Source organism: Phoca vitulina, unplaced genomic scaffold (assembly GCF_004348235.1).
Source record: "Phoca vitulina isolate PV1807 unplaced genomic scaffold, GSC_HSeal_1.0 scaffold43, whole genome shotgun sequence".
In the NCBI taxonomy this organism is placed as follows: Eukaryota; Metazoa; Chordata; class Mammalia; order Carnivora; family Phocidae; genus Phoca; species Phoca vitulina.
Window position 1 is genome coordinate 13,220,559 of NW_022589746.1, and position 23,189 is coordinate 13,243,747.

The 23,189-nt window shown below is 42.3% G+C and overlaps 2 protein-coding genes across 3 annotated transcripts in view; one reads left to right on the top strand and one right to left on the bottom strand.

Annotated features, from left to right (window-relative positions):
• The window catches only part of PRKG1 (protein kinase cGMP-dependent 1), a 1,214,718-nt gene that overhangs the window by 656,328 nt on the left and 535,201 nt on the right, over window positions 1–23,189 (top strand). The gene's annotated exons all lie outside the window — the stretch shown is intronic.
• Window positions 16,802–22,871, bottom strand: CSTF2T (cleavage stimulation factor subunit 2 tau variant). The gene has a single exon (XM_032430423.1). The coding sequence runs from the start codon at window positions 22,045–22,047 to the stop codon at window positions 20,077–20,079; it is 1,971 nt and encodes a 656-aa protein (XP_032286314.1). The 5' UTR covers window positions 22,048–22,871; the 3' UTR covers window positions 16,802–20,076.

Consider the following 23,189-nt stretch of genomic DNA (forward strand, 5'->3'; position numbering starts at 1 on the left):
CAAAGCCTCCGAGCCCTCTCTGTGCCCCTCCAGATAATTTTCTCTTCGTTTCTCCTCGGAAGTAGCCACGATCCTCCCTTCTTACGCCATACATGACTTTGCCCTGTTTTTGGAAAGGAATCATAGGATAGGAGTTTTTTTGTTTTTTTTTTTTAAGATTTTATTTATTTATTTGACAGAGAGAGAGCACAAGCAGGGGAAGAGGCAGAGGCAGAGGGAGAAGCAGACTTCCCGCGGAACAGGGAGCCCGATGCAGGACTCGATCCCAGGATCCTGGGATCATGACCTGAGCTGAAGGCAGACGCCTAACTGACTGAGCCACCCAGGCGCCCCATAGGATATGAGTTTTTTGTGCTTGGCTTCTGTGGTCAAGGTTCCTGCCAGGCATATTGTTACACAGGGTTGGATTCCCCCCCCCCATTTCTATTGCAGTCCAGTATTCCATTGAATAAATATGCCACATTGTACCTACCCTCCTGTTGATAGACATCTGGGCTGATGGAATGATAGGAACATTCTTGTCCATTTCATTTATTTGATGCACGTTTGCAGGTATTCCTGTTCATTATACCTCCCAGTGCGGTTTTTTTGGATTTTAAAATGAAAGCACCCGGGAGCAGAGTGTACAGTTCAGCTGCCCCTTCTTTACAAATGTAGTGCATAAGGCTTTTGGGGTTTTTGTTTTTGTTTTTAGAAGGGGAGAATGAGTTTTCAGGAACATCTGGTTTGGACTGGCCAAATCTGCCACAAAAGAACTGTGAGAATTTTGCACCTCGATAAATGCTCACCAGTGACTCTAAGGAAGCAACCCTACGAACTCACAGGGCAGTAACTGTACCTCTCTGCTCCCAGGGGGACCAGCGCTGGCTGTAACTAGACTCCGTTGCCACAGTGTCCAAAGATAGTGCCAGTCACTGGGGGAGAAGTGGGCATCTCATCATCTATCTGTGCTCAGAGAGGCACTGGCTTTTGGGACAACCTAGAAAAATGATCCTAATATTTGTATGTTAAATGTATCTTTATTTTTTAATTAATTAATTATTAGAGAGAGAGAGAGGCAGGAGGAGCAGAGGGAGAGTTCCAAGCCAACCACGTGCTGAGCACAGAGCCCTATGCTGGGCTTGATCTCACAACCCTGAGATCATGACCTGAGCCCAAACCAAGAGTTAAACACTGAACCACTGCGCCACCCAGGTGCTCCCGTAAATGTACCTTTTGAAGTCTTGATTTGCTGATTGGAAGGAGAGGAAATTTGGTAGGACCATAGGTGACAAAGGGACATAAGAGATCCGTATTTCTGTTTCATGGCCAACCTCTCTGATATGAGATTTTTAAAAATTTTTATTAAAAAAAATCTTGCAGGGCACTTGGGTGGCTCAGTTGGGCGACTGCCTTCGGCTTAGGTCATGATCCTGGAGTCCCAGGATCGAGTCCTGCATTGGGCTCCCTGCTCGGCAGGGAGTCTGCTTCTCCCTCTGACCTTCCCTCCTCTCGTGCTCTCTCTATCTCTAATAAAGAAATAAAATCTTAAAAAAAAAAAAATCTTGCTGCATAAGGTCCATACTAACATTTCAGTCTTCCCCTTGAGTAAGAGGAGAGGATTGAAGATCAGGAAGAGGTCTTTTGTTCCCACTGTTGGCATCTTTGGCCATACAGTTTGGTAAGACATTAATTAGAACATGAATCAAAGCAAATAGAAAGGGTAAACCTATGCAGCCAGCTTCAACAGCCCCCTTGACATTTTGCAGCTCCCTGCAAGCCCCTAGCAAGGGAAGCCATTGATAGGGAGGGTCTGAGAAGGCTTCTGACCAAACCAAGTCAACTGTAGGTAAATTTTACCTTCTGTCTGAGGGAGTAGGTTACTTTTTGGGCATTCACTTATTTCTAATGTCCAAACATGGCTGGGGTTAGGATTTTTTTTAAATAACAAGTAAGTACAAGTAAAAATCCCTAGCACACACCACCACCACCACCACCACCACCACCACCACCACCATGCTAGATCTACTTGAATCTGAATCTCTGCGGACGGGGCCCAGGAATCTGTGTTTTTTCAGAAACATCCAGGAGATAAAGTTTCTAACATTTAGATCTTAATCTTCCCTCACTTCAACTATCATTTCTTATTGCTGCAGGTGTCTTTCTTCACTTTAGGCTGTACCTGTGCTGAAGATTTATCTTGTGAAGTCAATAACCGTAGTTTACATGCAGTTGCAAATCAGTGGTCTCTGCAAAAGGACTTGCCTTGCAAGCCTAGTGCCAAAGAAGTAAGCTGATGGTTTTCTTTTTCTTTTCTCTTATCCTTTTCTTATTGGCTTTTGACTGAGTTCTTGATGGTTGCAGTCACTTGGTGTCTCACTCTTGCAAAAACAGGGCCGTTCTCCTTTGGATCCCATGAAGGTCTTAATTGTGGATTGTTGTGAGCCATGGGGGTATTTTCCACCAATTCCTGTGATTTTTTTCATAATTGGGCTCTTTCAGAGAGATCTTTCTCAAATGTCACTCTGGACTTTTCATTTCCCTCTCTAAAACCCTTGCGTTTCTCCCTCTGTCTTCCAGCACAAAGATCAAACTCTTTAGCTTATCCCTTGAGGCACTGGAGATGTAGACCTCATGGTATCTGTATCTCCTGCTATTCCTTCATATCTCCCTTGTCACCAAACCATGTATGCAGTCATCTGACAGTGCTGTGCTACTTCTTCCATCTTGGTTCAGGCAAGTCCTCTCTCCAGGGTGGCTCCCTACTAACTCCTCAGTCTCCAAAATTCACTTCTGTTCCAAGAATGCTTCTCTGAATGTGTACAGATTCAGATTCTTGTAACTGTGCTTTTTTTTTTTTTTAAGATTTTATTTATTTATTTGAGAGAGAGAGAGTGCAAAAGAGAATATGAGCAGGGGGAGGGGCAGAGGGAGAGGGAGAAGCAGACTCCCTACTGAGCAGGGAGCCCAGGAACCTGAGATCATGCCTCAGGTATATGAGATAGATATGTAGTGACAGGTTCATAAACTGGAAATGTACCCATGTGCTTTTATTTTGGATAAGTAAAAATTTGAAAAGAATATGGTAGTCATAAGGAAATACTCTTTAAAATATGATGAATACTTTTACATAAATCTGCCTACAAGAAATTAAAAACATTTGCTAAATTAACACCAAGTAAATATTAAAGAAGATACTCATTAGGAGTTCCCAGATAAAACTCATATTCCATTAAAAAAATCTATAACTTTGTAATTCAGTATTGTGGTAGTTTCCAAGTTATGGTAAAATAAGCGTAATTATTGGATTTATGTTATTTTACCACTCTTCACTTAAGCTGATGGTATTTCATAAAAGCTTTTACCAATACTTATAATTTTGTAGGATCATTTTCTTAAGTCAGGCTGAGAAATGCTAGGTATGTGTTAAACACAAAATACTAAATGAGGATTCATTAAAACATAACATTTTGGTGCATTGATTCTGAAATTTCTGTTGACACTGTAGCGTGGTGTATATCCCATCTTTGAAAGCACGAAGAAAGGGCTGAGTTTATATGAACACTTCATTCATAAGACAAACATTTGCAATACATGTACCCTATATTTAACATTAGCAAATAGTGCAAATATTTCCTCAAGGTTTTTTATGGGATTATTACAACTTGCTTTAGATAAAGGGAAACGTATTTTTAAAAATCTGTCCTCTATTGTACAGGATAAAGCTATAGGGAATAGAAAGGTTTAAGCCATAAAAGCTCAAGCTAGATAAAACTCTGATACCATTTCTGTTGTTTGTCTGAAACAAGATTTCAGGAGCTTGAAACCTCTGGGTCAAACAGAGTCAGCTGTTAGAGAGTTTTTCAACATAAGATTGCCTCCACCATTGTAAACCTTGTATTAGATTTCTTGTACAAAATACAGCTTTACTACATAAGGAAATACAAGGAAAGCAGTAAATAAGAGAGGTCACATTTTTCTTTCCCTGTCTGGATCTTAAGGTCCTTTATCAGACCATTCTAGTTTCTTTCTTTCCTTTCCTAAAGTGGAGGTCTTCATAGCTGAGCTGATTCCGTCCATCCTTTTTTCCTCTCTGTCTTTCAGAGTATTCGGAGCAATGAACAGAGCTGGCTCATGTTTTCACGTTGCTTTTACAGCTTCTGTGTCCATGGTTTTATTATTATTTTTATTTTTTTAAAGATTTTATTTATTTATTTGAGAGAGTGAGCAAGGGAGAGAGAGAGAAAGAGAGAACATGCGCAAGCATGCATGAGTTGGGGGGTGGGGGAGAAGGGGAGGGAGAGGGAAAAGCAGGCTCCCCGCTGAGCAGGGAGCCCAATGTGGGGCTGGATCAGATCCGGGACTCCAGGATCATGAGCCCAGCTGAAGGCAGACTCTTAACCGACTGAACCACGGTTTTATTTTTTAAGGAGTAATTTCAGTATCTAGCACAAATCACAGACCAAGAGCTTACTATATGTAAGAACATTTATGTGGAATAACAATAAAAAAGCACCCTCTCTATTCCCTTCAGAGTCAACTAATGTCTTCAGAGCATAGGGGAGGACAAAGTTTTCCTCAGCCCTCTTAGGCTCCCTGGCTAGGTCTGAAAGTTAAACTGACCAAGACAGATTAACAAGAGAAAAGCATACAAATTTATTCAGTGATGGTCTTCCATGATACAGTGGCCTTCATAAGGAAATAAAGACTGGGAGAAACAGACCTGAGTATTGTTATGCTAGGTTTGATCAAAAGTGGGCAGAAATATGATAGGTCAGAGAATATGAAGTAAGTGCAGTGAACTGGGGGAAATTTAGCAAGGTCTGTGAGTTCCTCTCAGAATGCCTTAGTCTTTGAAGATAAGGATGTTCCTTTCCTTGGGGTATAGGAGGCACCTCCCACCAGAGGGCTTTATGGCCTGTTTCTGGGGTTTAGGAGAGGGGGAAGGTCACAGTGACCTTCTGCCATTTTTTTCAGACTCATTCAGTTTAAGATATTCAATATACCAAGATGCCAAATTTTGGGGTAGTGTGTCCTGAATCCCTTCAAGAGGTATAAACCATGAAAATGATTAACTACATTTTCCCAAAAGATTTAAGAATGTAATTGCAAACCCTTACTTCTACCACTGCAATTTGATTCCTCCTATTGTAGGCATTTAAGTGACTCTTAAATCACTAAAGAACTAATTTCATGTTTTAGAGACTTTGTCATCTGACCATCTGCTTACCTAAAATAGAAATACTGAAATCAAAAAACATTTTATTTTATTTTCAGCAAATAGATTACAGGGAAAAGACATTTCTCCAAAGACATACAAATAGCCAATGAATAGCACATGAAAAGATACTGAATATCATTAGCCATCAAGGAAGTGAAATCAGAGCTCCAAGGGGATTCACATACATTTGCATGACCACAATCAAAAATAAATTACCCAGTGTTGACAAAGATGTGGAGAAACTGGAATCCTCATGTGTTGCTGGTGGGAAAGTAAAATGGTGCAGTTGCTTTGGAAAACAGTCTGACAGTTCCTCTAAAATTTAACATGGAGTTATATGATATAGCAATTCTGCTCCTAGGTATGTACCCAACAGAAATGAAACACATGGGCACACAAAAACATGCCTGCACATGTCCATAGCACCACCATTTATAATAGGCAAAAAGTAGAAAACACGCTATGACATGGATGAGTCTTGAAGACATGCTGAGTGAAAGAAGCGAGTCACAGAAGACCGCATGTTGAATGATTCCGTTTATACAGACTTGAGAGTGTCTGTAGAGACAGAAATCAGACCAGTGGTTGCTAGGACTGAGTGGGGAGGAGTAGGGAGAGGGTACTCATGAGTATAGGGTTTCATTATTGGGGTGATGAACATGTTCTAAACTTAGGTTGTTGCAATGGTTGCACAACTATGAATATTTATGCTTTATATGGGTAAATTTTATGGTATGTAAATTATAAGTAAAATTTTTGTTAAAGAATCAGATGAAAATTAGATCTCAGGATTGTCTAAATTTGATATTGACTAGAATAACCCACAAGGGCATATTTAGTTTTATAGATTTCTTATAAACTATTATTTCATATAAATGTTCTTACATTTTGTTTTTTTCATTTTTTTTCTCTTTATTCTGTCAAAGCCCAGGCTTAGTACTTGGCTCTTAAAAGGGAAAGAAAAAACATATGTAAGGACAAAAGGTTGATTTTATAAATCTTTCACTGTTGCCTTAAAGTTACCTCTTCTAGCTCGTGATGACCTTCCTCACTCGGTGAAACAAGCCTGATTTTCTCTGAAAGTGTGAAAACTGTTCTGCCTTCTCTCCAACTCCTTCTTAAAGCAGAATGTGTAATGGGGAGAATAAGGGGTGGGTGTCAGACAAACATAGGCTCAGTGGTTCCTCTACCTCCTGTAAGCTCTGGGACTCAGGGCCAACCTGTTAGCTTCCCTCAGCATATTTCTTCCGAATGCCTCCATGTTTTAGTCAAATTAGAGATGATGTATGTCAACTGTCTGGCATTTAGAAGGTTCTTTTTTTAAAAAAGATTTTATTTATTTATTTGAGAGACAGAGAGAGCACAAGTGGGGGGAGGGGGAGAGGGAGAAGCAGACTCCCCCTGAGCAGGGAGTCCTACACAGGGTGTAGGACCCTGGGATCCTGACCTCAGCCAAAGGCAGATGCTTAACTGACTGAGCCACCCCGGTGCCCCTTAGCAGGTTCTTGATAGATATTTTAGATATTAACCATGACCCAGCCTTCCCAAAGAGGGCATGGAATGGAACTTAGGACTGAAATCTGTGTGAGTACTAGAGTACCTGAAAGACCACCTTCCTCCCTGAACAACAAATCTCTCTCCTGCCCCCAATATTGTGGCTGAGGCCTAAAAGCCCACTATTAGAAGCTCTTTTCAGCAATTCAAAATATTTTATCACTGTGTAAATAAAGATGCCAACTGGAGTAAAAATATTTTAAATGGTGATATTCCATGCCTCTATGGATGTAAGTGGATTTTTCTTCCTTATTAAAAGGAAACGATGAAGGCTTTAGTAGTATGGCATGCGAGATCCAAAAGACACAACTGATGCCTAAAACTGAGCTGGAGAGAATACTACTTGCTTGGGGTGGCAGCCATGATCATGTCTGTGGAACAGGTCTGTGGTTTTGGGAGGCTTAGTGAAAAAAAAAACAACAACAACATTCAGCACCTCCCGCAACCCGCTTTATTCCTTCTCTCCCTTGAAGAGCAAATTTGTACAGAAATACCACATTCCATCCCTTGTCATTGCGAGACTCCATCCAGTGCTGGCCCTGACAGAGATGAGTTTCACAATCCTACCTTGGCTGGTCCTGGCTGTGTCCCTGACCAAGTCATCAGTCTTTCCCCTCCCTGTGAATAAATCCTGGGTGAAAGAGAAAGGACAAGGGATACTGAAAAGCCTCTTTTCTCCTCTCCCCAGGATAATCCAACTTGAATTCTTCAGGAGAGCAGATTTGGGCCCTTTTAAACCAAGGTTATTATTGCTCAAGGCTCAATGAGTTTGCATGTCCCAGCGGAGGAGGCAGGAACTAGGGGGGAAATTGCTAAAACTTGTTTATCTGAAAACAATGACAACAAAATCCCTACCAACCAAAGATCCTGGAGCTCATCTCACTTCCAATTCACAAAGCATTCTAATTAAGCAAATTTTGTTTCCCTTCTAGGCAAACAAAGCCTCAAATGAGGAAGGAATACAAGTAGTCTGAACACATGTGAAAATGAGAGATTCCTGTGTTCCAAGCAAGGTCATCCTCATAGGCTCACAATGGGGCTTTGATGTCACCACTTGAAAGGCCTTGATTTGAATTTAAATTTGGGTGTGCTAGAAATGCTGTGCATTAAATCACTTAAACCCAATGCAAACTTTCCTTTAAGAGGAAAACAAAAATTCTAATTTGCTTAATTTACAAATATCGATTTGGTTAATTTGTACCCTTAATTATGATCGGGTTCAAAGACAAAGTCGAAAAGCATAAATTACAGCAGGGTTTGATACCATTTCCAATAAAGCTATTGGAAAAAAAATAATAGAGCAAATGCTAGGCAGATACTTTTAATGCTTTTGTTATGTAGGTCCTTTTGGGGGGGTGCAGAGGAATAGTTAGATGAGTTTCAAAAAATATTTGGCAGAATTTTTTTTTCTTTTTCTTTCTTTTTTTTTTTGCAGGGGAATTCTGTAGAGGGGTTTATTCTCACTGAAACATAAGCAGGCTGATTTTATGGTTTCAAGATTTCTTCTGTTGTCTAGATGGTAAACTGTGTGAGGATTAGGTAGGACACATTCCTGGATTACAGGCAGAGACATTTACAAAAGGAACTGTAGTATCCAAATGTAAACTCAACATTCTTGTCGGCAGCGTAGTAGATCTTGCCAGGAAGACTATGAGATTTGCAGATTCTAAAACAATTCAGGTTTTATGAGAGACTTTTTATAAAAGGTGGCATTCATCCGAGAGAGTCACTCTTAGTCACCACTTGGCTGAAATAATTTTTGATGTGTGATGTTTCTGGTGATAATATGTACTAAATATAACTGTATGGCTTCTAATCGATTTGCCACAACTTTCCCTCCACCCCCGAGAAAACAGGGTCATACATAGACACCTTCCCATTTCAACTATAGTATTTTATGTTCCATTTCCTATTAAGCCTCATGTTCACTAGATTATCTCTGAAGGAACAGGATTTCTATTTGCTTGTTTTTCAATCTGGCTTCTAACAGAAGGGCTGTCTCATTTATTTACCTCAGCCTGGGTAGGCAAAAGCAAAAATCAACTGTTGGGCCTACATCAAACTAAAAAACTTTTGCATAGGGAAGGAAACTGTCAACAAAATGAAAAGGCAACCTAGTGAATGGCAGAAGATACTTGCAAATGATATATCCAATAAGGGGTTAATACCCAGGAGGGCCTCAGGTCACAAACTCAGGGGTTCAAGATTGAGCTCTGTGCTGAGCAGGGAGTCTGCTTGAGATTCTCTTTCTTCCTCTCCCTCTGCCCCACCCCTGCTCATATGCTCTCTCTCTCTCTCAAATAAAAAAAATCTTTAAAAAATTAATAAAAAATAAAAATAAAAACTGAGAGAAGAGAAATAACAACCAACACCGCAGAAAAACAAACAAGAGAATAGTTTGCAGAACTAGATGCTAACAAATTGGACAACCTAGAAGAAATGAATAAATTCCTAGAAACATATACATATACATTTCCAAAACTGAAATAGGAAGAAATAGAAAACTTGAACAGACTGATACCCAGTAAAGAAATTGAGTAATAAAAAAACTCCCAACAAAGAAAAGATCCAGGACCAGAAGGCGTCACATGCAAATTTAAAGAAGGATCAATACCTATTCTTCTCAAACTATTCCAAAAAATAGAGGAAGGAAACTTCCAAATTCATTCTATGAGGCCAGCGTTACCCTGATATCAAAACTAGATAAAGACAACACTAAAATAGAAAACTACAGGCCAGTATCCCTGATGAACATGGATGTAAAAATCCTCAACAAAATACCAGCAAACAGGATCCAACAATACATTAAAAAATCATTCACCACAATGAAGTGGGATTTATTCATGGGCTGCATGGGTGGTTCAATATTTGCAAATCAATCAACACGATACACCACATTAATAAAAGAAAGGATAAGAGCCGTATGATTTCAATAATGCAGAAAAGCATTTGGCAAAGTACAACATCCGTTCATCATAAAAACCCTCAACAAAGTAGGTTTTGAGGGAATATAACTCAACATAATAAAGGCCATATATGAAAACCCCACAGCTAACATTGTTCTCAATTGGGAAAAACAGGTCAGAAACAAGACAAGGATGTCTACTCTCACCACTTTTTTTCAACATAGTACTGGAATTCTTAGGCCCAGCAAGCAGACAAGAAGAAATTAAAAAGAATCCAAATTGGTAAGGAAGAGGTAAAACTTCCATTATTTGCAGAGGACATGAAATAGAAAACCTGAAAGACTCCACCAAAACACTACTAGAACCGAAAAATGAATTCAGTCAAGTTGCAGGATACAAAATCGATATACAGAAATCTGTTGCATTTCTATACACCAATAATGAAGTGGCAGAAAGAGAAATTAAGAAAACAATCCCATTTACAATTGCATCCAAAATAATAAGATACTTAGGAATAAACCTAACCAAAGAGTTGAAAGACCTGTACTCTGAAAACTATAAAACACTAATGAAAATAATAGAAGACACAAAGAAATGGAAAGACATTCCATCCTCACTGATTGGAAGAATAAATATAATTATAATGTCTATGTTATGCAAAGCACTCTACACAGTTAAATGCAATCCCTATCAAAATACCAACAGCATTTTTCACAGAACTAGAACAAACCTAAAATTTATATGGAACTACAAAAGACCCCGGATAGCCACAGCAGTCTTCACAAAGAAAAGCAAAGCTGGAAACATCATAATTCTGGACTTCAAGTTATACTAAAAAGCTGTAGTGATCAAAAGAGTATGGTACTGGCACAATAACAGACACATAGATCTATGGACAGAATAGAAAACTCAGAAATGAACCCACAACTATATGATCATTTAGTCTTTGACAAAGCAAGAGAGAATATCCAATGGGAAAAAGACAGTCTCTTCGACTAATGGTGTTGGGCGAACTGGACAGCCACATGCAGAAGAATGAAACTGGATCACTTTCTTACAGCATACACAAAAATAGACTCAAAATGCCTTAAAGACCCAAATGAGATCTGAAACCATAAAAATCCTAGAAGAGAACACAGGTAGTAACTTCTTTGACAGCGGCTTTAGGAATTTCTTTCTAGGTATATTTCCTGCACCAAGGAAAATAAAAGCAAAAGTAAACTATTGGGACTATATCAAAATAAAAAGCTCTGCACAGTGAAGGAAACAATGAGCAAAACTAAAAGGCAAAAGAGGATATTGGCAAATGACATATCTGATAAAGGTTTAGTATCCAAAATATATAAAGAACCTATAAAACTCAACACCCGGGGTGGCTCAGTCAGTTAAGTGTCTGCCTTCTGCTCAGGTCATGATCCCAGGGTCCTGGGATCGAGCCCCGCATCGGGCTCCCTGCTCAGCGGGGAGCCTGCTTCTCCTTCTCCCTCTGCCTACTGGTCACCCTGCTTGTGTATGCTCTCTCTGTCAAACAAATAAATAAAATCTTTAAAAAAATAAAAAATAAAATAAAACTCAACCCCCAAACAAAATAACCCAGTTAAAAAATGGGCAGAAGACATGAACAGACATTTTTCCAAAGAAGACATCCAGATGGCCAACACACACGACAAGATGTTCAACATCACTCATCATCAGGGAAATGCAAATCAAAACTGTAATGAGATATCATGTCACACCTGTCAGAATGGCTAAAATCAACAACACAAGAAACACCAGGCATTGGCAAGGATGTGGAGAAAGGGGGACCCTCGTGCACTGTTGGTGGGAATGCAAACTGGTGCAGCCACTGTGGAAAACAGTATGGAGGTTCTTCAAAAATTTAAAAATAGGACTACCCTACAATCCAGCAATTGCACTACTAGGTATATATCCAAGTAATACAAAAATACTAAAAGGAGTACATGCACCCCAATGTGTATAGCAGCATTATCTATAATAGCCAAATTATGGAAACAACCCATGTCCATCAACTGATGAATGGATAAAGAAGATGTGTGTATGTGTATATATATATACACACATACACAAAATGGAATATTATTGAGCCATAAAAAAGAATGAAATTTTGCCATTTGTAATGACATGGATAGAGCTAGAATGTATTTATGTTAAGCAGAGAAAAACAAATACATATGATCTCACTCACATGTGGAATTTAAAAAACAAAAACAAGCAAAGGGGAGAAAACGAGAGAGAGAGAGAGAGAGAGAGGCAAAACAAGAAACAGACTCTTACTATGGACAACACCCTGATGGTGACCAGAGGGGAGGTGGGTGGAGTTGGGATTAAATCAGTGGTGGGGATGAAGGTGTGCACTTGTCATGATGAGCACGGGGAGATGTATGGAAATGTTGAATCACTATATTGTATACCTGACACTAATATTACACTGTATGTTAACTAACTGGAATTTAAATAGAAACTTAAAAAAATAAATAAAGGTTTGGTAACATAACCCGCCCCAAAAAAATTCCTTCTATTTGTCATAATATTGTTAAATTGCTTTTTTGTTTTCAATTTTGTTTATTTTAGGATTAGGCTTACGCAGTGCTTTGCAGACTTTTATTTGTATGTGAATCACCGGCAGATCTTATTAAAATGCAGGTTTTAATTCAGCAGGTCTGGGGTGGGCCTCACATTCTGCCTTTCTAACAGGCTTCCAGGTGATGCTGATGCTGCTGGTCCAAGACACCTTTTCATTAGCAAGAGTTTAAAGCAAACTCAGTTCCCTTGAGCCTGTGACATCACATAGGGGCGGGAGGAGGAGGTCTGGTATGGGCGCCTTGGTATATTTCCTTGCAGGGATGGAAGGAGAAGGACTGTGGTACCCCCAAATTCAGATTAAATTTCCTCAAGGATTTTTCCTCCATTACCTGAAACATTTATGCAAGAAAATTGAAGGTTTGCTGTATTGCTTTGTCAAAGATTATGAGTTTCAGATTTCAAAGGTTTTTGTTTTGTTTTGTTCTGTTTTTTTAGAGAGAGCGAGCAAGCATGTGCTTGAGCTGGAGCGGGGAGTGGAAGAGAGAGAGGGAGAGAGAATCTCAAGCAGACCCCCTCCCCAGCCCCCCATCCTCTCCCCCACCCTCAGCTGAGCACAGAGCCCGACTGGGGGCTCGATCTCACCACTCTGAGATCATGACTTGAGTCAAAATCAAGAGTTGGATGCTCAACGGACTGAGCCACCCAGGTGCCCCTAGATTTCAAAGATTTTTTTTTAAACATTTTATTTGACAGAGAGAGAGAGCTCAGGAGCATGAGCAGGGGGAGTGGCAGAGGGAGAGGGAGAAGCAGACTCCCCGCTGAGCAGGTATTCCGCCCCCCCCCCCCCAATGCAGGACTCGATCCCAGGGCCCTGAGATCATGGCCTGAGCCGAAGGCAGATGTTTAACCGAATGAGCCACCCAGGTGCCCCTCAAAGATTTTTTAAAGTATTTTTTCAATTATCTTGTCCCCACAAGATTTAACAATCCCTTTTTAGCCAGTTACTTTTATCAAATCCTCTTGAGACATCCCACATCGTTTTTGTAGAAATAATGTTTTTCACATTCATATAAATAATATATTTCTATCTCTATATGTATTACAAACATTAGTACAGTAGTCATAAACTGGTTTATGAACAGAGCTGACATGAATATGCATTCATCATCATGATGCAGGCAGGCAGGGTCCGAGAATCTAGTGGAAGATCCTATAGGACCAGCCAAGAGGGTCCTTGGCTTCATGAAGGATAGAAATCAAACGCATGCAGAGGAAGTGGAAACAGAGTTTGTTAGTGTGAGGGACAGGCAAAGAATAGCATACGGAGCATCCAGGAGACTTAGAGAGGAAAGGAAAATGAGTCTCGCATTTGCTTGGGGCTAAAGGTTTATATTGGAAAAGGGTCTAGGGTCTGTGTTCCTCCAGGAATCCAGAACAAGGTCCAATCAAAGGCGAGTGCCGGGTGAACAATAGGGGTTCTTCCATAAATTACCCGAGGCAGGGGTATGGATGCCAGAGTCAACCGAGGTTTATTTGAAGCTAATGTCCCAGAACATGTTCAGGATCTGGTTCTTCTTGGATGTTATTAGGTGTTTGAGGGTCTAGAACAAACTCAGAGAATGACTGACTCACTCGCTTCCTCCCTGAAGTGGGAACAAAGCTTCTTGGGCTAATTCGGAGGCAAAATACCGAAGAGGAGTCAATGGGGCCTAGCAGAAAAGGAACAGACACAGAGCCTTTCTCAAATGGAGTCCCTTCAGCCCCGCAACCTCAACAGTTTTCATAGAAATCACCTTTCATTTTTTTTGCAGTCCTATTCCCCAGATACATACTGCGTCTCTGTGTCTGTATCTGTATCGCTCGGCCTGGGCCTGTCTTCTCATCTCTACGTTACAACAGTCACACAACCAGCATCAGTCTGGGAATAGACACGATGGACAGGACAAATGTCACGAGGCCATAATGAAGAGTAACTCATTGACGGTCATCATCAAGTTTGCCTTGTGTCTAGAACGATAGGTTTTGCAAAAGGATTGGGAAGCATGGGTTGATGGTTAAGAAGTGCTCAGGTAAGACAGCCATTGTTTAAAAACAAAAGAAGGAGAGGAGAGAGAGTGGGGAATCATTTTAACTGGGGGTGTTCAGGAAAAGCCTGAAGGGATACAGAAGTTGAAGCCTGAGTAAAGAGCATGAACTCGCCCCTCACAGGCCTGGGGAAGGAGTGGGGTCAGAGGAAGAGAAACTGCCAAGTGCAAAGCTCAGAGATGAAAAGGAGTTCATGAACTCCAGGAAAGGAAGCTTGGCCAAAGCTGTTTCAGCCCGAGTCAGGGCACCAGGGGGTAGGATGTGGGGTTGGTTTATGGCTTTATAGGACACGGTAAGGGTGTGGGATTTTATTCTAAGAGCAGTGTAAGCCGTGAGATGTTTTAAATAAGGGAATGGCATGATCTGATTTTTTGTTATTTTTTTAATCAGTGCGGCTTCTATGTGCAAATTACATGGTGGAATTTTTAAAAATTACTTAATAACAGACACAGACATCAAAGAACCCTGTTTATGTATCCTATATGTATGTCCATTCTAGAGCCATTAGCATTTAATATTACATATATTTCTCCTTTTGTAACTATATTTTTGAATTGAAAAATATATTGCTATTTTGGCTTAATATTTATTAAAAATGCAAAATATTTGTGGGAGAAAGGTACTCATTGGATTAGCATTATAGGATATTCCTTTGCTCAGCATACCTCATGAAAAGCTAGAAATAAAAAACGTGCTGTGCCCTTGTGTGTGTGTGTGTGTGTGCTTGTGTGTGTGTATGTGCTTGTGTGTGTGTGTGTGTGCGTTTCTTTGTTCCGGGTGTTTGGATGTTTGCTTGGTTAGTTGATTTGGCAGAAATAGACTTGCTGAACCAGTTGTCCAACTGTTTTTCTAGTTCATGTTTGTGAAGGTAGACACTAAAAATTTCAATTGAATCTAATAGCGGTGTTTTCGTACAGAGGAAAACAGGAGTTGTAAACTCAAAGTATTCTAGGGACTGGCCAGCAGTTGTGTGAATCACACCTACTGTAAGACCATAGGAGAGGCTGGGCCTGTGGTCACAATGAGGAATATATGGTGTCTCTACATGCACTCGAATTCAAAATTTTGAAACTCTTGGGCTTAAATATCTGCAGACTTAATTGGCCCAAGGGTACAGATCGGGGTCCCTTGTTCAAAGATGTTTAGAGCTTCTGAAGGACAAAACTGACAAAATTGATGGTGGGGAAAGGAAAGTATGTGATTCTAGAGATTTCAACAATGTAATTTCTCTGTTTCTTAAAATAGATGAGGATCATTTTATCCGGTGTTAATTGGCAAGTGCAGAAACATGAAAGCATTTTGGATATAGGCTTACCTTAAGACAGGAAAGCTATTCTGTTAGTAGGTGGTGGTTATGTTTACCCTCAGAGAGCCAGGTTATCATCTGGAAATGTTTTAATTCCTTCTTATTTGTGTTGCTATGTTATTTAACATGTGAACAAGGGTGATGTTTGGGACACAGAATATGATTTTATGGATGTTAATGCACCAAGAAAGCCCTATATAGGCCTTTTCATCCAATTATGAACTCAACTATTTGATTTTTAACGTGGTTCATGTTTCGAATGTTATTAAAAGTGAATTTCTAAGGTAAAGGAAATTGGGGGCTGAGTTAGAGCAGGTGTATCTTGTTCCGTGAAATTTCCAAGGATAAAGAGAGAGATTCATAAACAACATACAGGTTGTCTGATATTCCCTCCAGGTAGTAAAGCAATCAAAGCCTGACAGGTACAGGTACGTTGAAGTAGCTCATGGACTTTTGCAGTAGCATTATTGAAGGATATTAGTAATGTAATGAGACAGAATTTTGGTTAGGACAGGTAATTAAGTAAAGAGACAACATAATTTTCGGGGAGACCTGCTGGTTTCATTGCTTGATGCCCGAGAGATTAATCCATTCTACTTTCGTGATAGACAACAAATAAGTAATCAAATATTTTTTTTAAATGACCAACCTTTGTGACACGTGAGATTGATTTCAGGTGTCTGCAGGTTTAATGCATACTGGATCATACAAAAGCAATTATGGCTGAGAATGTTGTGTATTTTATTCTAAGTCTTTAATGATTAGTTACCTACCTTTGGCACCTACATTAGCTCCTGCAGATAAAGAATTGTTCATTTATTAAAATACTTCAGCTTTTTTCCCTAGGGTAATACTTTAGTGTTTTTACGTACAATGTTTAATGATCACTGAGTTTATTTTTGATAATCCTACCCCAAGGTCACTTTCGATGCAATATAGGCCCTTTACTGACATAGGGTTTATACTGTGGTAGAAAAATACCAAGAAGAAACATGCTGTTAACATCTCATGAGAGAGGTGATTTGTAATATGAACACTTATAAAGCTGTATTTTCAACTAAAGGAGTAAACATTTGTTTCAAAGTGGATAAAAGCAAATTAGAAGATCTAGTTAAGATTTGGAATATGCATATGTATGAAATATTTAACAAACTGTATAGCAATATCAGATATTCATACTATTAAAGTTAATAATAGTAACATTATTGTTTTAAATATATTAATTCCCTTAAAATGAATTAGTTCTTGACAATAGAGTATTATTGACAAGACTGATGAGAAAAGCCAGCTCCAACCAGAAGTCTGTCTAGAGATTAGCTGACAATATAAAGCAGTGAGAGGCTGACTTATTCTTTTGTGAGAAGACCATGAGATGTGACTGATAATTCAGTCTCTGCCACAGTGGGTTGCTGCACATAATTATCCTTAGGCCTTGTCAGACCTAAGAGGAAGGCCTAATACCATAGGAAATTAGGTTCTGTGTGCTTAGTTAATGTCCCATCAGAGCATGGGAAAGCAAGACGTTTTGCAGACTGAGATTATACTAAGGTTTTTGGTTTGGGTTTTTGTTTTGTTTTGTTTTATTGTTGTTTTTAATGCTTTTCTACCATTACAATTCTGAAAAGTATTGAGAAGTTATACATGATCTCGCTTGGATTAGTCTAACTTCCTCTGGGATTCACACTCATTTATAGCTTATCAAATAACTCTTAAAATGTAAGAGGGGAAGGGCTAATGGGCAGGCACTGATTAAAGTTGACCTTTTCATATTCCCAAGAAACTACTGCTCAAGAGGAATAAGCCCTAAAGAGGCATTTGCAAATCAATGTTTCACTCCGGTCTTTAGTGTTGTTACTAGGAACGAATTTGTGATTGCATTTGTCGCCTGTCCATATTTGGGAAAATGCGGGATGCTCAGGGTTATAACCAGTGATTATGTAGTAAAACACCTAAGATTCTGATTATAGCACATGTATTGCTTGAATCACCATCAAATGAAGTGAGGTTCTATCAGTACTGAAACAGTGAACTGGAAGTGAGGAGAACTCATTTTATAAGGTCTAGCAGAGCAAAGGAGATTGCTTGTTATCTGTTATTAGTTTGGTTTTTAATGCATCTCATTATCATAGCTCATTTGTTCTGGGTGGAATCTCAATCTTTTTTAGGAAAATGGGATTCCCCCCAAGACTGATAGAATGTTTTGTCCTTTCTCACCTGTGATTTCGGCATAGCAAATACAGAAATGAGGGACAGTCCATGTTCAGAGACCCTGGTCTATGAAAAGTGGGAGTGGGGCATGGAGGGTAAAGTAAAATTGTGGAATGCAATGTAACAAGTGCTGTCACTTAGGAAGGTAACTGTAAGGTCTTCCTGGGACCTGGAGAGCTCTCGGGGGACACCAGCAAAAGGAGGCCTAGTATCTGGGCATGCACCAAGATGTTGCTACTGACACGGACCAGAGTAACATGTTTTTACAGGTAATTCAGCTGTTAAACTACACTGATAATGGGTTTCAGAAAGGGATTTCTAGCCACTCCTGCAATTTTTTTTTTTTAAGTTTTGCCTTTTTCATTTAAAAGTATTCAGACCCATGGATCTCTCAAGAATAGATATCTTTTGAATAATTCATTCATTAAAAACAAACATCAGATACTAGTCATCCTTAATTTTGCATTCCTTTTATTTAGTCTGCATTGAACAATGCAGATTTAACTACAACAAAGAACATAACATCTAAGTTTTCAGTTAGAGCCCTTCGGTGAAAGCTTTGGGATAAAGCAATTGTAACTTCCAAGTAATCAGGCCAACTCCGAATTAGTATTAACCAGAACTATCATACATGTAAAGGAGAGTTATCCTCTCCAATATGGGGGGGGGGGAAGCATACAGAAAACACGGCAAAGTGGACAGTATGAATAACAATGAAAAATATGAGTAGAACAGGTGGCAGGAAATAGCACAGGGAAGAAAACTTTGTAAAAAGAGTCAAGTATCCATTTAAGATGTAAACACTTCATAAGAGGAATAATTCAATTTCCAAGTTTCAGCTCTCTCCTTGTATTAAATGCTACTTTTTCCTGTTACTAGACGTTGGTTTTTCTTCTCCAGAGTAAGACCACCTGGTTATTTGGGTGTTTATGCTTCTGTTAATTATAGTTTAGTCTATGATACAAATTTTTACGTGTCCACAACTTCAAGGCTTAGAAGTAAATTAGGTAGTAGCTCTCAAGAAAATGTGATAAGCCCCACCTTCCTACTGATTTTTAAATCTCTCATGGGTATGTATATTAGGGCTAACTGGCTTTATTATAAAAAGTAAAGTGAGTAATAACTAGCTGAGCAGAGAATTCTCTACGTACCTGGGTCTCAGTTATTCTGCTAACACAGTGATAGGTAAGTAGATATGCAAATAAGAAAACTGAAAGGCATGTTAAATGCTAGCGAGACTAAGATTTTTAAGTCCTGATTCTGGCTGACCACATGGATACCATCCGTATATGAGGCTAGTCACCAGGAACCTGGGAACTTTACTGCATGAAGCTCTCTGCTACTTATGAGAAGTCCAACGCTGTGTAGAATTCACCCAGATAAACTGGTCCCTAGACACTGATTTTTAGAAAGACTATGAGAGAATTACTTAGATTCATATTCAGGGTGTAAAGACTATCGAGAAACAGGAAGGTATTGAGAGAAGCTGAGTCTTATTGGGGTAGCCTTCAGTAACCTGGCTGATCCCAGAACTGTCGCAGCAACATCGTCTGGCTCAAGGCCAGGCGAGAATACTGCTGATGTCTGAATGGTGGGATAAGTGAAACATCTCAGCAGATGCATTCCTGGGTTTTTCAGGCAGCATAGCTTTAAAAAAAAAAATCTAGTACTACAGGTTGAGACTTACCCTGTTAGCACTAACATTATGAAATATTTCCAAAACACTAAAACAATGCTTAACCTAATACAGCATTCTATTGTCCCCCAAATAGGATTTTGTATTTTAAATGGCTTACCAAAACATGTATCTTATAATTTTGAGGTAAACTTCTTTATTTTCTTACACAACCCAAAATCTTAAACTCTCTTGGTACATTACCATGTTAACAGGGCATAGTTTAGTCTTTATGTGCAGTTTTCACACTAACCCAATATTTAAAAAAAAAATGTAGTTAACATATTGTAGACAGTTTTAATATTGCTGCATATTCTTTGTAATCTTATTTGGTATAATATAACCACGTTCAGAGCTATTTTTGTGTATTTACAGTGAATAAAAGTGAACAGACCCACTCCTTCCTCCCCTTACCCCCCCCCCATTAAAGATAAAAACAAACAAAAAAAGATAAAAAGACAACAAGATGAAATGAGATAAGTTCGGGGAGGGAAACTCTAATCATTCAAGTGTACGGATGCAGAAGTCAGCTTTTTGCATCCATTCTCCATGCTACAGAAAAACTTTGAGACTACTGCCAAGTATTTCCTAAAACCTTTCAAGAAGCTCCAGTAGATTTCTGAATTTGTTCCTTTAAAATTAGAATGCTCTGCCTTTGCTCAGGAGGCAGCATGGCAATCTGATCTGCAGTCAGCTGAAGAACCTGCATGATCAAAGCTGCCTTTTCTTGATCCTGTGGAGTTACCTGGCTCTGCCCAGGACTGAAACTGCTAGGCTGGCCTCCACCTTGCTTGCCTGCCCCCTGCATGCCTGTCCCCTGTATGCCTGCTCCCTGCATGCCCACTGCTTGTATGCCCGCCCCCTGCATGCCTGTCCCTTGTATGCCTGCCCCTTGCATGCCTGTCCCTTGTATGCCCGCCCCCTGCATGCCTGTCCCTTGTATGCCTGCCCCTTGCATGCCTGCCCCTTGCATGCCTGCTCCTTGCATGCCCGCCCCTTGCATGCCTGCCCCTTGCAAGCCCGCCCCTTGCATGCCCGCCCCTTGCATGCCCGCCCCCTGCATGCCAGCTCCAGGATTTCCCACCCCTGAAATGCTTGAGACCTGCCTAGGTCCCTGAGGACCACCTGCCCCCATATTAATGGGCCCAGGTCCCTGGATTCCACCAGTCATAGGGCCTCTGGAACTGGGGCCAGGGCCCCGTATCTCCATCCCTCTTCCGTCTATGCCTCTCGCTTCCATCCCTCTGGTTTCCATTGCACAGGTCTCCATTCCTCTTCTCTCCATTACTCGTGTCTCTAAGACTTCAGTCTCCATGGCTCGAGTCTCCATCCCTCGAGAATCTCTACTACCTCTGCCATCCATAGGGAGACCCCTCTGATCTATCATGGGTCCCCTGGGCTCTCCCATCAGCAGTCTGGGATCTGCTAACGGCCCTCCCCTCATCTCATGGGAGGAAGGGCCGCGGCCGTCATGACCAGAGGCATGGTGCATGGGGGGACCCTGATGAGGTGGGCCAAGATAGCCTCTGGGCTCTACTTCTCCAGTGACTGAAAGCAAAGTCCCTCCACGTGGGTCGTTTGGAGCATCTCCCAACAGTCCTCGAGGAGGCAGGCCCCCGGCAGTCATGGGCCCACGAGGTATAGGAGCTCTAGGATCCGACATCTGCACCTGTCCCCGCTCTAAAGGCACTGGACCCACGCCTGGCATTCCAACCTGGGGCTGCATTCCTCCACCAGGGGTTAAGGCACCAGGCCCCGGTCCGGGAACCGCGGCTGGAATCGGGCCCGGGGCCGGCATCCCCCCCTGGATAGGGGTCTGCATCAGAGGAGGGATGTCTTTGACGGGTCTTCTGGCCATGTGCTGGGGCTGCGGGGCGGGAGGGTTCTGCTGGTTGAGCAGGACGTTGGGGCCGGGGCAGAGCCCGGGGCCGGGGCCAGGGCCGGAGACAGGCTGGGATTTGCCCGGGATCAGCGGTGTGACATGTATCTTGCGGTGCAGGATCTTCAGCGCGATCTCGGGGTCCATGATCCTCATGACCACCTGGGCCTGCAGCAGCGCGTAGGCCAGCTGCGGGTTCTGGAGCAGCATGTTCCGCGCCTCTTGGTGACTGTTCTGCACACACAGCTTCATCTGCTTCATGAGCTCGAACATCTGCTCCGGGGGCAGGCTGGCCACCGCCCTGGTGATGGACTCGGGGGCGTCCTCGGGGTCGATGGGGTCCCCGTACGGGGAGTCGATGATGGGCGCCGCAGGCCCCAGGCTCTTGAGCTCCTCCTTGTTCTTCTCGCTGGCGGCGTTGTCCACCCGCAGGGCCCGGCCGCTGAATTCGCGCCCGTTGAGGTTGCGCATGGCACTGAGCGCGGTCTCCTGGTCCTGGTACTCGCAGAAGCCGTAGCCCTTGGGCTTGCCCGTCTCGCGGTCGTACACCAGCCGGAAGCTGACCACCGAACCCACCTCCGAGAAAATGTCCTTCAGCTGCTCCTCGGTGGCCTCGTACGGAATGTTCCCCACGAACACGGAACGCAGCGACCGATCCATCGCCGGGTCTCTCACCGCCAAACTCGACATGATTCCGGGTGGACGCCCAGCGGAGAGAGCCGATTCTTCCAAGAGTCGTCCTCTGGCGACCCACACTTCCGCTGAGCTACGGAAGCGGCTCTCCTGCCCCGTGCGGAAACCTCAGGGCCGCGACCGAATCGTTCCGCCCACCGGCGGAAGCCGCACCAACTGTGTGTTCCCCTCACTACCTCAGCTAGTGTTTTCTGCCGCTGGGCTTTCGTGATTCCGTCAGCTCCTGGTTACCGAGAAGGACGAGTCCCTTCTCCTCTCTTATTCTGAAGACTTTCCATGGCGAGCCATCACGGCCTCCAGGAAAAGCTTTGTGCGGGCTGACCACAGTAAAGATGGCCGCAGGGGCTTCACCGTGGGAACCGGGAGCGGCCGCCTCCCTTGACGTCAGGGGCGCTTTTGCTTCCGTTTGCCGGGCGGGAAACGGCCAACCGAAAGTGGGTCGGCGGCCTGTTCTGGGTTCTGATGCTAGTGTGTCCCGCAGCCGTCGCGCCCTCCTTCCTCCGGTCTACTTAAGCCATGTTTAAACTGTGAGGTGAAAGTGTAGGCGTTTCAGAGCAGTCTGGGGTTTGCTCGGTGACGTACAGCAGCCCCGGCTCAGGAAACACCTGGGAGAGGAGCTGCCCGAGGCCCCGCCCCGTGGGCACAGCCCTCGTCCGTGACGGCATCGGCCGGTACTAACGGGTGCTTCCTGGCCGGGACGTTTTATGGCCGCAGGGTAGGAGTTAAAGGGGTTCAGCCACTCTCCCCTGCGGCTTAGATCGCTTCCGGTTACTGCGGGCCGGCGCGAGGCTTTAGCCACCGCCGCCCAGGAGGGAGAAGCCAGCTGCCTTGTCCTTACTGCTGCTGTTTCAGCCTGAAACAGACGTGGGGCGCGGCTTGCCCCCCTCATTTAGCAGGTGACAGCGGAGAAGCGTGCAGGGCCGGAGCGGGCAAAGCTAGAATGCCTGCCGTCTCGCCTCTTCTCTTCTTTTCTCTTCCCCTTCCTTCCTCCCTCCCCTGCTTTTTCCCCTTCCCGCTTTCCTTCCTTTATTCCTTCCTTCCCTCCTTCCCTCCTTCCTTCCTTCCTGCCTTCCTTCTCTCCCTCCCTCCCTCCCTTCCTTCTCTCCCTCCCTCCCTTCTTTCCTTCCTTCTCTCCCTCC

Bases quoted from the DNA above. Each gene is read 5' to 3' on its own strand.
- CSTF2T (XM_032430423.1), bottom strand. From the start codon at position 22,047: ATGTCGAGTTTGGCGGTGAGAGACCCGGCGATGGATCGGTCGCTGCGT.